At 52.3% G+C, this 16,768-nt stretch overlaps 2 protein-coding genes across 4 annotated transcripts; one reads left to right on the top strand and one right to left on the bottom strand.

Moving 5' to 3' along the window:
* Positions 1–62: 62 nt before the first annotated feature.
* PLA2G6 (phospholipase A2 group VI) lies at positions 63–13,537 on the bottom strand. 2 transcript variants are annotated; one of them, XM_015862955.2, is made up of 16 exons: positions 13,193–13,537; positions 12,734–12,949; positions 12,404–12,584; positions 11,172–11,359; positions 8,922–9,018; positions 7,830–8,012; positions 7,515–7,623; positions 6,811–6,960; positions 5,095–5,185; positions 4,574–4,737; positions 3,913–4,063; positions 3,588–3,724; positions 3,128–3,282; positions 2,202–2,369; positions 1,498–1,571; positions 63–1,246 (listed from the first exon to the last, which is right to left on the bottom strand). In XM_015862955.2, the coding sequence occupies exons 1-16, from the start codon at positions 13,375–13,377 to the stop codon at positions 1,105–1,107; spliced, it is 2,391 nt and encodes a 796-aa protein (XP_015718441.1). In that variant the 5' UTR covers positions 13,378–13,537; the 3' UTR covers positions 63–1,104. The 2 variants fall into 2 exon arrangements, with proteins under 2 accessions (XP_015718441.1, XP_015718446.1); XM_015862960.2 differs by lacking the exon at positions 6,811–6,960.
* A 190-nt stretch (positions 13,538–13,727) lies between these two features.
* On the top strand, positions 13,728–16,674 carry MAFF (MAF bZIP transcription factor F). Of its 2 annotated transcripts, none has more exons than XM_015863084.2 (3): positions 13,728–13,903; positions 14,525–14,578; positions 14,959–16,674. In XM_015863084.2, the coding sequence occupies exons 2-3, from the start codon at positions 14,543–14,545 to the stop codon at positions 15,370–15,372; spliced, it is 450 nt and encodes a 149-aa protein (XP_015718570.1). In that variant the 5' UTR covers positions 13,728–13,903; positions 14,525–14,542; the 3' UTR covers positions 15,373–16,674. The 2 variants fall into 2 exon arrangements, with proteins under 2 accessions (XP_015718570.1, XP_015718579.1); XM_015863093.2 differs by lacking the exon at positions 13,728–13,903 and adding an exon at positions 13,962–14,191.
* Positions 16,675–16,768: the final 94 nt, after the last annotated feature.

The following is a 16,768-nucleotide window of genomic DNA, read 5'->3' as shown; positions in this document are numbered from 1 at the left end:
ACTGGGGGACTGGGGTCCTGCAGGATGCAAACAAGACAACCACGGACGGCATCACAACAGAATCAAATTCAAGGCTCTCTTTATTTCAAGTCAGGTTAGGTTTAGTTCACAGTAATCCATTCACTCAAAAGCAAATGATTTCAGTTTTCAGTTTTTCAGGTTAGTCCACAAAATTCCTTCCAGTGGATACACATCATTAATAAATATGTAAAATGTGCTGCAGAAATGTTTAGTACAGAGAGTCATAATGGGATTTCCAGAGGTAAAAAAAGGTAAAAGAAATCCAAACTGTCAGCATCTTTGGTGCAACCTGATGTCAGGTTCAACTGCACATTTCAATTGCACAATAACCACAAAGAGAATCAATCTCTCTACCAAGACAAGGCCAATCTCTCTCATCTTGAGCTTGCCATGGACAAGACATAAGGTTTTCACATTCCCAGCCCTTGAAAGGAGTATCACAACAAGACAGGGGGCATAAAACAGTTCCGGGGGGGCTGCTCCCAACCTAGATGCAGTCAGAACCTGAGCTAACAGCCATCTCTGAAGGCAAAAGGGAAGGGTATAATAGAAGCCAAGTGGCTCTTCCAGTGTCAGTCATATTTTGCGTCAATCTACTGCAGAAGGCTGCAGAATTTCTAAGCCAAGTATATTGATCAGACAAATCCCTTTCACCATCCTAACATGCTTTGAACCACCTTGTCCCAAGCAGGGAACAGAATCCTTGAAACTTTGTCTGGTATTGGGCTGTTGTATGAGGGGGGGAAGGAGCAAAGTGCTTTGTCAGTACTGCACACTCTGCAGCTGGCTCACAATAGGTGGGGATCTGGCTTCTGGCAAGGGCTGTATGCTCACATAGCAGGGCAGCAAAACAAAGCACAGTGGAGTAGAGATTAGCCTATAGTGGGACAATAACTGTAGGTTTTTCACAGCTGTCCTGGAATACACGTGTATGTGCACTGCTATTAAATATCACTAATTTCTAATTAGCATTAGCAGTAGAAGTCCCTTCCCCCACCTCATCATCTTGGTTCAGTGCAAATCCAAGCTGCAGCATCTGCTGCTCCTTGCCTCTGAGATGCAGAAAGAACACTTTCAGGTCAGTCATCGGCAGAGATATTGCACCAGCCGCTCCAACTGCTCCCGCTGCTGGTAGATGTAGAGCTGTGTGTCCCAGAGGGCGTTCACCAGCACGCTGTCATTCACCTCGTCCAGCATCACATCCGTGTGCAGCTGAGGGCTGAGCCTGTGCACACCAAGACAATTTCACCCTGAGCTGAACAGGGCAGGATGCACATCCACAAAGGACCCTGTTAGCATCCCCCAAACCCCCAGTAATCCTCCATTGTATCACAGAAGCAGTAGGATTGGGGGCAGGAGTCCAGGTCTAGGCTGACACACCCTTGGAAGGGATGCGATTTGGGATGACACATGCCTCAGCCAGGTCCTGGAGGTTAAAAATAGGCTTGTGCAGAGGAGCAGAAAGGAAGCTCTTACCGGAAATATGGGATGTCCGTCATCTCACACCAGGCCCTGGCACGATTCACAGCTGGGCCATCTGCGTCAGTGCACTGCGGGAGAAGCAGGCACACAGTCAGAGCCTGATGGCACTGCTGCCCTCTCCCTGCCTCCAAGAGGCTCCCTGGCACCAGGCTGAACTACACAAACCACACAGGGAAAGGGAAAAGCAGGAGTGCATTCTTGCACAACACCTAATGAGCTTCCTTATTTAGTATGCAAAATTCTATGCTTATTACACACTCCTGACCACAGCTATGAGCTGCTACTTCTTATTAGTAACGCTCCCACTCCTCCAGCACTTGTTAATTGTCCCAGTGGGAATCACAAAGCTGTTCTTAAGAAAAATTACTTGCTGTCATGCTGAAGCATGACTTTATATGTATATATATCTTTTGGTCTCACATTGCTCAGACGATAATTCACCCTCCCTGGAAAGACTCCAGGTCTCATGAACTGACACCTGCAAATGTTCCTATGGGTCACTGACCACCATCTTGCCTTTACCTGCCTGAACAGGCAGAGGGATTCAGACCTGCTGTGCTCCCATTAAGCAGCTCTTGAACTCTGGAGCTATTCCAAGCAAGTTCAGTTTTCTTTCAAAAGGAAGAAGCTGAAGACTGGAAACCTTTGCTCCCTCACTGAGAGCAACCCCAGGGCTCTCCCTCCTTCCCAGTACTCACACAGTCCACCACCATCTTGCCAAGCTCCCTAGCCCCAAAGACCGTCTTTGCCAGTTCCCAGGGGTTGGTGGGGCGGAAGACATCCACAGAGGACACTGGGACCTGGGGAGGCTTCCCTGTCCCCAGGGAGACCACCAACCCCAGTTTTCTTACTTTCTGCCTCTGACCCTGTGGACAAAAAAAACCACACATATTTACTTTCAAGTAAATTAAGGCAGGACACATATTTCACAGAAGTCTGGTGGATAATCTGAAAACCAAGGTGAAAGGCTCAGTAGCCTCTTCTCGCCTTTGTTCTCCCACTTTATTACTAGCTAGTGAGATAGCTTAAATCTGCACACCTTCAAAGGCAACGGTTACATCCTTCTGTGCCTTTCAGCCCTGCCTGCATTTAAGCCCACAGGATCCCCACAGAGATGACCAGATGGCTGTGAAACAGTCCAACTCATTTGGTCGTTTTGGGAACAAACCTCTCCTCTCTGCTACAGGGAGTGGTAGCTGCCAGTAGTTACTCATCTTACTGAGCAACTGGCCACAGCACAGAAAGCATTTACTCGTCAACTGAGCAGAATGTCCTACCATTGTATTCTCCCTTTTGGGAGGGCAGGAAAAGGCCCTGCAGAGCTGTGTCACAGGCCACACTACCATCACCTGAATCATCTGTGCTAAAAGCAGCAAGTATATGCAGTCTGCCCCTCTGATGCCTGCCTCCCCACCTCAAACCTCTGTCAGAAACGGCATTTCACTTGTCAGCCAGCATTCCCTACACATATCCCCCTTCCCATACAGCATTTTCCAGGGTGCTGCAATGCTAACTTGTTTTTCCACTAGAGAAGAGCTCATTCCCAATCCCTTTTCCCCCTTGAGGGAGGTTCAGTGCAGTCAATGAAGCCCCAGTTACCTTTCAGGGCTAGGATTTCTCTCACCTTGCTGATCAGAGTCTTATTGTACTCATGAATCTCCGCCATGGCATCAAGGGTCGGGTTGTTTGCTAGCAGCCCACCATCCAAAAAGCGCCCTATGGGCCGGAAATAAGTGGGAGCTGCACCACTGCAGCGGGCAGCACGCCATACCAATTGGTCTGCAGGGAGAAAAAGGAGCATACAGGCCCCTTTTAGCAGCTTTTCTGCATGAAAGGAGCATCTCCCCTTCAACAGCACAAGGCAAACTAGGAAGGTGTGTAGACCCAGAACAGTTGCTGAACACCTGAATTTTCAGAGCAACAGGAATCATAGAATGGCTTGGGTTGGAAAGGACAATTCAAAGACCACCTCGTTCCAATCCCATTGCCACCAGCAGGGCTGCCAACCACCAAGTTAATCTCCTGTGTCTGAAGGATTCCCTCTCGACTACCAGCCACCCAGACTGCTGTGTGCCAGCATTTACCTTCAGGCCGAGTGAGTGGTTTGAAAGTCGCTGTTGTCTTGTATTCAGTAGAGATTTTTGTCTCAGGTACAGAGTAATTCCGGAAGAGGTGGAGCTCAGCTGGCTGTCGGTCACAGAGAGTCCCTGTCACAATAACTCTGGGGGAGAGGAAACAACACAGCAAAGATAAAATGGGGAAAAAAAAAAAAACAAAAAACAACCATGCTTATGGCTTCAGTAATCTGCACCTCATGAGGCTTCCAGATCTGCTCAATGGAGATGCTAAGCATCTCTGCTGAGAGTGTCTCCCACAAGAGCAACCAGCACAGCCCCAAGCAGGACTTACTTGGGTTTTTGGACATCTGTCATTTTGGTGTTTTCCCCAAATTCCTTCTTCAAGAACTCATCCAGGGGCTCTGACTCGTAGGGCCGAGACCCCCGGAACACCATGTCCTTCATGCGGAAGTACAGGCAGCGCATGTAGTCCATGGACTTCCCTGAGGCAGGCAACAGCATCAGCAGGAGCATGGGGAAGGAGGAAGGGCAGACAAACAAACAGCACATCAGAGCTTGGACTTCCCAGGACCAGAAGGTGAAGGGAAGTAACACTCCCAACCCCATCCCTTTCCCAGGCTTCCTGCCACATGCCTGGCCATCAGCACCATGACTGGGAAGGGTGAGAGAGGAAAGGCAAAGTTGGAGCTTAGTTTCCTAGCAGTAAGTGCCAATCATCTTGCTATAAAATCAGGTTGGAGAGAGCAGGAAGAACAGAACAATGTATTCCATCACCTTCCCAAAATCCAGAAAGCTGTTCCATACCAACTGACATGAGAAGCAACTGCAAAACGCAGGCCTAGGTTTTCTTTCACTGATGAACATCCCTCTTTAGGTAGGGATAACAAACCCCCGTTAGGACTCTTAGAGAGGCAGTTCCCACCCCACACGCAGTCCCACCCAGAAGGGAGCCACAGGAGTGAGAAAGGGCCCATTATTCACACTGTCCTCACCATGTACAATAGCCAAGGCCAAGATGCCCCCAGTGCTGGTCCCTGCGATCCAGTCAAAAATCTCACGGATGGGACGGCCCGCAGCTTTTTCAATGGCCAGTAGAAGCTGGATGAGGACCAGGCCCCGGATGCCTCCTCCATCCAGACACAAGAGGCGGTCGCAGCTGGAGAGACAGACATGGCTGTGGGACGGCTCACACACTTCAACACAGGGCCTGGGCATGGCAAACTGCGCCAGTAACAAGAAAACTGCTCTGGATGATTATGGAATGGCTTAAGTAGTAGTATATAGTAATGGATACTGCCTCAAGCGAAAGCAGAACCAGAAGAAGGTCCTTTATGGGAACAGAGATTTAAGGCAACAAGGTGGAGGGGGGTGGTTCCGGCATAAAATGCAACAAAGGACACTAAATAATGTCAGTTGGGGATGCCACACTCGTGAGTGTGGGTGAGGAAGAATTCACGTACACAGCATTAACTTTCAATGGCACAGGAGTTGGACCCGGAATTTTCTTACTTACTTTCTCTCACCCTCTCTGGGTGAGTCCACGACATCCGGCACCTTCAAGAACTGTCCAAGTGTTGCAGAAACATACAGAAGGTCCTTGTACCCTACAGAGCCATGGACATTCAAGGGCAGAAGAAAATTAGAAACCCCTTTGCTACCTGAACCCTCTGATGAGTGCCTCAGGGGTATCAGTCAACCAAATCACACTCATTGAATTAGAAAGCTTTTAATTATTCTTCCCACTTTCTGAGTGGGAAAGCTGAGCACGGTACACAAAACTTCCCACCCCAAAGGTAAACCAATTCCAGAGAGAACATCCAACACCTTTCCCAGCTGAAAAAAGCTTTCTGCAGGAAACATCAGCCATCTTACCCATAACCAGAAGGTATCTCCTAAAATAAATTCCACACCAAAGAGGAGAAACCCAAGGCTTCAGAGCAGGCAGCTGGAGGGTGCTGGCAGTGATAAAGGATTTGTAGAAGCAGGTGATGAGCAGACAAAGTGAGAGAGGAGGTAGAGCCTAGCAGCTTGCCCACTATGCCGCTTACTGCAAGCCATAAGATCAAACCTAAATCTACTCCTGTGAGGTAACCTAAGCAGGAAGGCTCTGGGGACAGGGTGGCTTGTCATTACCCCTCAGGTGATGTAAACCCAGGTCACCCTGGGTGCAGGGCACCAATCCAGCCTAGGTGAGGAGGCAGCCTGTGAAACCAAGAGAAGAAAGAACATGGGGAAGAAAGGTTAAATACTGCTGCCAGCGCCCAGGTTGGGAGGTAGCTGGATGACAGAGAACATGGTGAAGAGTTTCTTTGAAGGCCAGAGTCCTATGTTGGAAAAGGGTCTTTTTCTGGCAGTCTATGAGCTGAAACTCTCCGGTCACCTTCACAACACCACAGTGAGAAAAAAAGTCCTGGTGCCACCAGTCGGTGGTGACATGTTCCAGGATCTGTGGGGGATTGACCCTATGCCCCACTGGAAGGTCTCTGCAATGGAAACCACAAAGCCGAGAGGGAAAGCAGACCATAAGCAGCTGTTATCTCCCTGAAAGCCCTTGACATGTTGTCAGAGCCTCCCTCTGAGCCAAGACAACTCACCCCACCCACTGCATGCTCCTGCTGCTTCTGCCCAAGTCCCGTAGCTCCCTGGAGGCGATAAGTTTGATCCATGGGCTTACCCACAAAGCCTCAGTAGTGCAGAGTACAGGCTATGACACAAACATGTCCTACGTTTGGATCTCCCTATGGGTAATATAAACCTTGTGCCTAGGGTCACTTATCCTCAGACTTCATCCCTTCCCTCTCCCAACTACTAGCCCCTGGGATGTGACCAAGCAACATTTTGATACCCTGATGCACAACATGACATCGGGATGTCCTCAAGTCAAGTGCCTCCACTTCTGACATGACCCAGGGGATAAACTGCAAGCAAACAAGTCCTACACATTTCCCAGGGGGGTGAAGGAGTTATGAAACCACCTTCCTTTTCCTCTCTACAGAGTTGCATTGAGTCAGGTCTATAAAACAAAAGCTTAGAGTAGAAGACTTTAGAGTACGCAAACAGGAAAAGCAGAGAAAACAAGAATCTGGATCCTGTAACAGCTGAATGAGGACAGACTTATTAAAATGAGAGCGAGGAGACAGTGCCCAAAGCAAAGGTTGTCCAAAGAACCAGAGTGCTGTGAAGCTAGAAAAAAAAAAAGAGAGTGAGGGAGGGACAGGGAAGGCTTTACCTAAGCTGTTGAAGCTGCTCCGCGGGGAAGGCTGGCCTTCCAGGAAGGAGGCGGCAGATGGTGCCAGACTTTGGGAGTCAGGAATGGTTGGGAGGCAGCGTTCGGTCCCTACAGTTTGCAGCAGGTCTAAGAGCACTTTCCGGTTCGCACCTTAGGTGATGGTGGGGGAGTCACAGACCAGAAAGAGAATCAGTGCACGCACACACCGGGGGCTCTGCCAAATTCACAGCAGCTCCAACCCTCACGAAACCTCTGGGATGACCCAGGGGAGGCATGTCTTGAATTTCTCTGCCCTATCAGCAGGCAGAAGGATCTGTGGTCAGAAGGTGTGCCCAATGCTGTGCAGCTTCAAGGGTATGCCGCACACTTCTTGCTGTGGAAGAACAACCCATGCCTGCTTATGCCCAGGCTGTTTAGTCACTGCTGTGAGCCTGCAGTGCCCAGCACCATGGCTTGAAGAGAGGGCGTGTGTGCCAGCTTTTTCTCTTGCTTCTCTGTCTCAGAGGAGAAACAAATCAAGGACTATTAATATGAAGTCTATGCCACTAGCTCAGCAAGTGCCAGCAACTAGAAGCTGGGAGAGCATCTTGGAGAAGCACTGCCTATGCCTGGCATGTTTTTACCTCTCCAAGACACTGTTTTATCCAAGAAGGGGAGACAAAATGCTGGGTTCATTCAGTAGAGCTGCTCAGATGCTCCCTCACCTTTGCTGTTCCTGGCTGCCAGCAGCCCTGGCGTCTCCCCAAAATCATTAGGGATCTCAACATCTCCTCCAAACACAACAATTGCTTTGATCATATCCAGGTGGTCATGCTAGAAGACAAGAGAAAGCTCAGTCAAAAGCCATGGTTCCCTCAGCGATATCCCTCATTCCCTCCCTCCTATTTTCATTACCTAAAGCACACACAAGGAAACTTCCCCATGAAGGACAACAGCCAACATTTCAAATAGACCTGCCTTTGCCTCAGCCCTTAAGGAAAATGCCTTCCTCTCCCCAGCAGCCTCTGCAAAAATCTCACCTTCATGGCCAGATGCAGTGGTGTGTTGCCATCCTGGCCCTTGGCATTGGTGTCAGCCCCGTGCGTCAGCAGTACCATGGCACAGTCAAACCGACCTCTCTTGACTGCAATGTGCAGGGCCATGTCAGCTGTCCGGCTGGCCACGTTCACCTCAGAGCCGTACTTAAGCAGCAGCTGTATCATCTATGCCCAAGCATGCATGTGCCAGGTGAAGAAAAGAAAAAGCAATCATGAAGACAACTCACAGAAGCCAAGTCTCACCGACAAGCAGGGCAAGTGAAGAGCAGTACACCTTAGCTTGGACTTGGAGCTAGTTGGTAGTTTCACCATCTGCTACAGCTTCTGGATGTTTTGAGTCTTATTTGCAAGTGCAACAGCTGGCTGAGATCAATGGAAAATATCAACTCTTACTCAAGCCAGAATCTCTGCAGACTGAAGGGAAGTTTGCTTTTTGATCTTCTCTTTATAAGCCAAACATGCTCGCTCTGCTGAAAACTTCCACAGGACACTGCTGAGAAGGGTGTAATATTGGAAGAGGGAAAACAGACCTTCCATTGGAACGCTCTCTGCTTGAAACAAGCTCCTAGAGGTGTATCAGCATAGCACATCACATCACTGATCTGGTTGTGTCTGGCATAAGATGACTGCAACCTACACGCCACCACCTGGCGCCCACCTCACACTCCCCTCGCAGTTCTTAAAGCATCGATCTGTTTCCCTTCTTGAAATTGGCAGCTAATGAGACAAGAGCTCCCCCCAGGGGTAACCGTGCTTCAGTGTGAGCGGTGCGATTTCTACCCAGCCAGAAGGGAAAAGGGACAAGCCAGCAGGTTACAGCCGAGAATGAATCACTAGAACGAGCACACCAGTCTTTTTTGTATTACAAGGCTCCACTGCTCCCTGCAGCAAACAGCACTGATCATCAGACGGCAAACAGAATCAAACAGCCTCAATCACCTCAACAGCAGGGCTGTCTTAGGGGCAGCTTGCTGGGCTCTGACACAAGCACTCAGTGAAGGGGCAGGTCAGCAGCAAAAGGACTTAACCAGGCGCTGGGTGGCAGCACAGGCTCTCGCCGTGGACTGTATTTACCTCTGCCTTCTTTGCCCAATGCAGCGGGATGGCTTCATGGCGTGGGTCCCTGGAGTGGACCTGGCTGGCATCCACTTCGAGAATGGCCTGGGCACACCTAGAAAACACAAGATGAAGGGATGTGTGTCTGCTCTCTTAGTTCAATATCTCATTCATGTCAGCACCTGCCTTCTGCACAGAGCCCCTCAGGAAGCCTCTCAGCAGCAGCTGGCTGCAGCACCTGCAAGTTCCTCAGCTGCAAAGCAGTTTTATTTTGCTGTCTTCAGAAAGGAAGGGACAAAATTGTCCATGAAAAAGAAAACAGGAAGTAAGTATCACACCTTTTTGATTCAGTTTCAGAGTGTGTTAATTAAGGGCCAAGGGTGCCATTGGCCCACAGGAGACGTGAAGAAATAGGCTTTGGAATGAAAGCTTATTAGGATCAAAGCACTCAAAGGCAAAGGTGCAGCAAATTAATAAGTTTTTAAGCATTGGTAAGTCATCTTCTCACAGCTTACTCTAAGGAAAAGTAGTTCACGAGCCCTTTTTTTGTGTGTATATGTCTCTCAGCAGCAGAGCGGGGTAAGCATAGAGTTTTGTGACCTCAGTGTAGCAGCACTGCATCTGTTTGTTAATGGATGAAAAAGACCTATAGCCCACGCTGATAGGATATGAGAATATGCTCAGCTACGAGAGATCAGGGATCCCAACAGGCAGCTGTATCGCTACATCTCTGCTATATCAGATGTTGTGTGCAGCAGTTTTAACAGCACTTGCAAATCTTGCCAGATCGTTGTCATCGTGAAATTGGTGTATAATAGAAGAAGGCATTAGTCTAGTGCAGCAGATGGGGATGGCTTATGCATTAATTACAGGAGCCAATCTGGACAGGGCAGTCACAAGAGCTGCTGGTAATACAGGCACCCTACCAATACCTTGAAGGAAGTTGGGGTTGTAATTTCAGGACCATCTTTGTGGGTGGCGAATAAAGGAAAGCCAGCAAAAACAAAAGGAGTTTCCTCATGGGTGATGAGGAAACAAACGTGAAATAATCTTGTGCAAGCTGGTGTCCCACAAGAAACAGATGGGATCACAACACCTGAAACGTTGCACCAATGGCAAGTCATCCCCATCCACCACACCTGCCACCTCAAGGCAAGGCACTACCTGGCAAATGCCAACACAGCAGGAAGGAAGGTTTGGCAGGTCTACCACGCTGCCACCAGCAAAGCCTGTGATGCTCCTTCAATTATAAAATAGCAGATTTAGTGTGTCAGCTCTGGTGGATACTGGAGCTGAAGCTACCCTAGTGCATAGGGATATTAATGGTAAAGAAGCCAAAAGAAATGGGGAGACGTTTCTGAACTAAGGTTACTTTAACAATAGGAAATACCAGCCCATTTGCAATAATGGTGTTAACTGTGCAAATTGAGGAATATTTTGCATATCGATGTGATGGCAGCATGGACAGCTGAAACGCTGAATGGTCATTTCAGCTTCAGGATCTCACAAGCAGGATTTGCTATTTGATCTGTAACCATTCCATGTGGGTTTTTGAAGGGGGACCCTGTTGTGCTGAGGCAGCAGCTGTAAAACAGAATTGCATCCCAGAGGGCAGGAGGGAATTACTACAGGCATCCAGGCACATCAGCATGTGAGAGTTGGTAAAGACACCATCGTTGCTTTTATTAACCTTATTTGGCTTGTTTGAATATTAGAGGGCACTTGGAGAATGACTGTAGATCAGAGAGAATTGAATAGTCACCCCCAACTCACAGATATGGGACCAGATGTGGCTACACTCATAGGAAACAAACACAACAGCAAGAAATTCACAACTCCTGTACTGACTAGGAATAAAGTCGTTTGGCAGCAGACCAAGGACCAAGAAGCCTTTGATGGCCACAAAATTGAGCGTGCACCATTAAACACTCATAGGCAAGGATATGCATTTGAATTAGAACTACTCTACATGGCACAGGCTGATGAGGACTGAGGCAAATGCCTGGGACAAAAAGTCAGCAAGCAGATGCCCCGTATCTCCTGTGGAGGAAGCTCCCCCTTACGACCAGTTAATAGAAGAGCATAAAACGATGCCAGCATTACCAATGGAGTAGCTTAATTCCCCGACAGGAGGAGTAGGACTCCTAAGTCAGAACACTGTATATTTATATGTTAATTTTCCTCTACGTTTTGTTACCTGCCTCTGTAAATCACACTGTCCCACACTGCCAGCCCCAGCAGCCACCGCTGACTCACAGTTTTACTTACCCCTTCTGGGAGTACTTCAGAGCTGCGTGGATGGGGTAGCCCACTGTCCCCATGACATTGCAGCTGGCGCGGCACTTCAGCAGAGACCGAACCATGTCCTCTTTGCCCAGCTGACAAGCCAGGTACAGAGGGGTCAGACCTTCGTGGTTCAGGTGGTTCACGCCAACAGTCGGGGCACTGCTCAGGAGCTGAGAAGAGCAGGAAATAAATAGAAGACAGACAGACATGTAAGAGTGCTGTCCCTCTCCCTGAGCTCCAAGCAGAAACTCTGTAGCACTGTGTTCCCCACAGTGCTACGGCCTGTCCAACTTCCATACCTGAAGCACTCAGGAATACAGAAAGTCCCAGTGTACACAAGAAAAGCAGGAATTTATTTTCCTTGGCTTAGCAAGGAATTGAAAGAGAAACAAGCTCAAGACTGCTCAAAACTGAAAGTAGATCTGTAACAAGCTGAGCTGCCAGCTTTAGAGACATGCAGGAAGAAAACATCTTTATAATACAAAGGTCCTAACTGTCCTGCTCCACAGTGTGGCAAACCCCCGTTGTTCATCATCCCTCCGCCACCACGCATTAGGAAATCCTTCCATCGTCTGGCAGACAACAGGAGAGCTGTCACAAGAGCTATTGGGCAAACACAGCTGGTGCGGCTGCAGGCGAGGGCCTGTCTGGCACCCAGTCCAGACCTGAGGAGCAAAGCAGAAAGGAACCCACAGCCTTACAAACCCAGTCACTCTGCCTCGAGGCTCTGATTGTGTCGCCAGAACTGCTCAGTTCCAACAGGTTCTGCAGGCTCGGAAAAGCCCATGAGTTTGCAGGCTCTGAGTCTGCAGGCAACACACACACCCCTGGTAGCCCGAAGGCCCTTTTTGGAGGGCTCTACCCAGAGCTAAAAGCCCTGTCAGGAGAAGATGCTGAAGGGACAGCCAAAGGCCTGAGGAAAGTTAGGATTAAGGCTTGAAGCAAGTGCCAAAGGATACTTTCTGAGGAAACCACTGCTTTACAACCCTGTTCCATTGCAGGGTGGAATATGGAACCTGCTTATGGGAAACTGCACCAGTAAGTAGATAGGAACAAAGGGGCTGGAACCAGGCTCAGGTATCCCCATGGTGCTGCAGCAGAGTTAGCTGCCATTCATTTCCCCAGACTGCAGCCCTTGGCTATCATCCCCCCTCTCACAGCATAGGAAGGAAAAGTTTCAATCCCCCTTTTCCCAGCTTTGGGATTGCTCCCACCTCAATGATATAGGGGTTGCTTCCTCGCACAGCATAGTGGAAAACCGTCTCTCCTTTCTTGTCTGTAATATCCACTCGTGCGTGGCATTCCAGCAGCTCCTGCAGGCAGGTCATGTCTCCCTTATGGCACGCCAGGTGCAGCGGGGTGCAACCATCCTCACTGTCTGTGCTATTCACACAGCTGTAACAGAAGACACAACGTTACAGCGTAGAGAGGCTGCAAAGATGAGGATCTACCTCTGCAAAGACCTACAGCCCTACAATGGACCCTCCTCCTGACACACAGCCCCAACAACGCCAGGCCCACAGGAGATTGCTCTGCACCCTCACCTGAGTACACGGTTGTGTCGGAAGGTCTCGTGCAGGCCAACCTCCACTGCTATGTGTGCAGAGGACCAGCTGGGATGGTTGCGGATGCAGTCACTGAGCTGCTGCAGAACCTCCAGCGACAGGGGCTGGGCTGAGCTCTCATAGAACGGCCGCAGGTGGCCGGCATAGTGCTCAAAGCGCACCAGGGCTTCTGCTTCATCGTCCAGGTGGAAGAGCCTGGAGGGGAGAGGTAAACACAGAATCATTAAGGCTAGAAAAGACCTGTATGATGATGCAGTGCAACATCAGCCCATCCCCACCGTGCCCACTGCCCACGTCCCTCAGTGCCACATCCCCACGGCTCTGGGACACCTCCATGGACAGTGCCTGCACCACCTCCCTGTGCAGCCCGTTCCCTGCAGCCCCGCTCCATGGGCCCTCGCTCAGTGCCGCGCAGTCAGCGCAGCGCCCAGCACGTACCGTACGGCCACGGCCGGGCTCTGCGGGTTGAGCAGCACGGCGTCCCAGCCGCGGCCGTTCCCGTAGAGCCGCAGCCGGCCGTCCTCCCGCAGGGGGCCCAGCCCCGAGTACTGGGCGGCGGGCAGCTCCTTCACGCGGTACGGGCTGCCGAACGCCTGGCTCAGGAGCCGCCCGAGGAACTGCATGGCGTGCGGCTGCACGGCCCGGCCTTCACACAAGCACGGAGCGCTGCGGGCCTACGGCGGCGCTGCGCTTTTGTACCGGCCAACCCTGACGGGAAGCGCCCGCGGGGACTCAGGGGAGCCGAGGCCCGCCAAGGCCCGCCACCCTCACTGCCCCCAGGCCGGACCAATCAGCTGCGCCGCTCCCGGGGAGGAGCCAATGGGGAGGAGCCAAAGGGGAGGGGCTAATAGGTCTCCCTCCCAATGAAGGGTGGGCGGGTTGTTGACGTTTGAGCCGCGCGCCGCCATCTTTGAAAAGGTCGGAGAGAGGGCGGGGCGGGGCCGGGCTGCGGAGGGGCGGGGCGATGGGGGGTGACGTCACCGCATGACTGTGTTTTTATGAATGAAAGGAATCCGCGGGTGAGTAATCGCGCGGAGCTCGGCTGGGAGCGCATCGCATCGCCGCACCCCACAGCACCGCACGGGGCACGGCCGGCACTCGGCACAGCCGGCACACACGGCACAGCCGGCACACACGGCGCGGCCTCCGGTAAGCGGACGGCGGGGTCGGGAGTTTCCGGAGCGGGGCGGTCGGTGGGAGCTCGGGGATGGCGTCTGACCCCCGGCCCTGATTGCATCAGCTCGGCTCCTCCCGTGCTTCGCCCCCCGCCGGCTCTTTGGAGAGGGCGGGGGAAGGTGGTCCGGAGTTGGGGCCGCTTCGGGCCCTGCGCCCTCTCTTCTCCTCTCGTAATGGCGGAGGGGAGAAAATATCGGCCTCTCCCGCCCTCACCTCTGCCCCAAGAAAGCGGCAGAGTGGCGGTCGAGGGGTGCAGAAGGGGTAAGTGGCTCTCGCCCCCTCCTCCTCCCCTCCCAGCGCTGCTGAATCACGGTGAGACGGCGCCCGCTCGCCCGCGACGTGGCCGCGGCCCGCACCCTTCGACCCCACCGCGAGCCCCGGCCCTGCCCCTATATCCCCCCCCCCGCCCTCCTCCGAGGGAGCTCCCCTCGGCCCCATGGCACTGCGTCTCCGGGGAGGGCCTTCCCACGTTGTTGTGGTTTGTGTGCTATTATTATGGGCTTCGCATAAAAGAGTGAGGTGGAGCTGGGCGGGGATCGGCATCACCCGCCGTGTTCCTTTGCTGGCACTCAGCCGCTCTTGGGCGTTTTGTAGGGCCGGTACGGGACAACCATGGCTGCGGATGGGCTGTCCAGCAAGGCGCTAAAGGTGAGTACTGGGGAGAATAAGAGCTATGGGGGGGACCGAGCAGTAGGGTCTGGCATCAGGAGGGGGATGGCACCGGGAGTCCAGCATGAGGGATAAGCATTGAGGAGGTCCAGCATGGGAAGCTGGCAGTAGGGACTCCAGTATAGGGGACTGGCTTTGAGGTGCAGCATGCGGGAATCACACTGGGGAGGTCCAGCCTCAGGGAGCCCCAGAATGGGGAACTTGCACTGGAGCCGTAGCATGGGGGATTGGGGGCGGGTCCATCACTGGGGATCGGTGCTGGGGAGGTCCAGAACTGGGGATTGGCATTAGGGATTGGTATTTGGAGGTCTGGCACTGGGGGTTGGCATTGGGATCTCACCTGCTCCTCCACCCAACAGGTGAAGCGGGAGCTTGGAGAGAACACACCGCTGCTGTCGGATGAGGAGTTGATGGGGCTGTCGGTGCGGGAGCTCAACCATCACCTGCGGGGCCTTTCCAAGGAGGAGGTGGCGAGGCTGAAGCAGCGACGACGGACGCTGAAGAACCGGGGCTACGCTGCCAGCTGCCGGGTGAAGCGTGTCTGCCAGAAGGAAGAGCTACAGAAGCAAAAGATGGAGCTGGAATGGGAGGTGGACAAGCTGGCCCGGGAGAATGCTGCCATGCGCCTGGAGCTTGATACTCTCCGTGGCAAGTATGAGGCCCTGCAGGGCTTTGCCCGCACTGTGGCTGCCCATGGGCCCCCTGCCAAAGTGGCCACTGCCAGCGTCATCACCATCGTCAAGTCCGGTGCCAACCAGGCTGCCTACTCCTAGTGCTGGCCCCATCCCTCGGCTGGGCACTGTCCCCCCCAGGGCGCCTTCCCCTACATACCGACTCGAGGCTCTCCTTTGCTGGGAGCTGCACCCCAAATCCTTCCCTCTGGTCCCCCAGACCTCTGCTTGTAGGGAGGACTGCCACCATGTGTGTACCGGGTGGACAGCACCTTATTGGAGATCCCATGGGGGAAGCCCAAAGCCCGGTATTGCCCCATGGTCCCATCCCTTGCTGCATCAGTGGGTGCATGCAGGAGGGGATGAGTCCGTGTGAATGGATGGAGGCAGGGAAACACCTCACAGCTCCAAGCTGGCAGGAAAACACGGTGCACCCTATTTTTGGGGGGAGCTGAGTGCAGGGCAGGCGCTCCCAGGAGCATGTGCCAGAGAATGAACTGGGGAGGGAGTTTTGCAGAAGGATGAGGATGAATGGGGTCAGCACTGGCCCAGTGAAAAGGAGTGGAGGATGGTAAGAGAATGTGCAGGTCCGGAGGGGAACAGAAAGTGGCTGCAGGTTGGGGTGAGCGGGATGGCATAGCGCTGTGACGGCGATGGAGGGGGACCCTTGGGCAGGGGGCATCTGGGGGCTGTGAGGCAAAAAGGAGATGTGGAGGGGCTGTTTTCTCCCCATCACGGATATCCTTCATGCGTCTCTTTGACCTAAGTGGGACACTCGGCCCAACCACGTGCCTGGAACACAGGCAGAGGCAGGAAGGAAGCAAAGGCAGCTGGAGTGCAGATAACTGCTGTTTTGCTGGGATGGCCCTGCCAAGCCCTGTGCTCTGCTGGCTCCAGGGCTTAGGCTGCAGAGAGCGAGGAGTCAGAGGTGTATGGAGGGCAGAGCATCCCACTCCTGGGAGCTGCCTGGCAGGCAGCTGCTTCTCCCTTGGGTTTTCCTCCAGCTTGGACACCAGCACAGAGGTCTGGGCATCGTCACGCCAGCCGCCCTTGGCTGCAGCCTCCGTCCCTACCCAGAGAGGTGCCCCCCAAAGGGCACTGTGTTAGCATCCCCTCGGCCCCGCTCCCCCTGGGTTTATTTATTGCACGAACGTAAGTTATTTTCACGTCCTCTTTGCCATTCCACCTCTCGGCACAGCCAGGATGTTGGTACAGAGCCGTACTTTATATTTTATATATGCAAATCACATTTTATCTTATATAGAGCAAAAAAAAAAAAAAAAAAACCAACAAAAAAAATACTATTTATTTTCTGACTTACAGTCTGTGTCCTACCTGAGTCCTCTGTATTTTGTAGACTTTACAAATAAAGCCAGTTCTTTTGGGTTTGTTTTTCCACATTGAGTGTGTTTGGCCTTTCTTCTTCTTCTGGAGCTGTTGGGGAGACCCTAATGCTCCCTATGATCACCTGTAAGGAGATTGTGGTGGTGAGGTGGGC

This window comes from Coturnix japonica, chromosome 1, assembly GCF_001577835.2.
Source record: "Coturnix japonica isolate 7356 chromosome 1, Coturnix japonica 2.1, whole genome shotgun sequence".
In the NCBI taxonomy this organism is placed as follows: Eukaryota; Metazoa; Chordata; class Aves; order Galliformes; family Phasianidae; genus Coturnix; species Coturnix japonica.
Note: the sequence above shows the minus strand (reverse complement) of the source record. Positions and strands in the feature narration are given on the sequence as shown.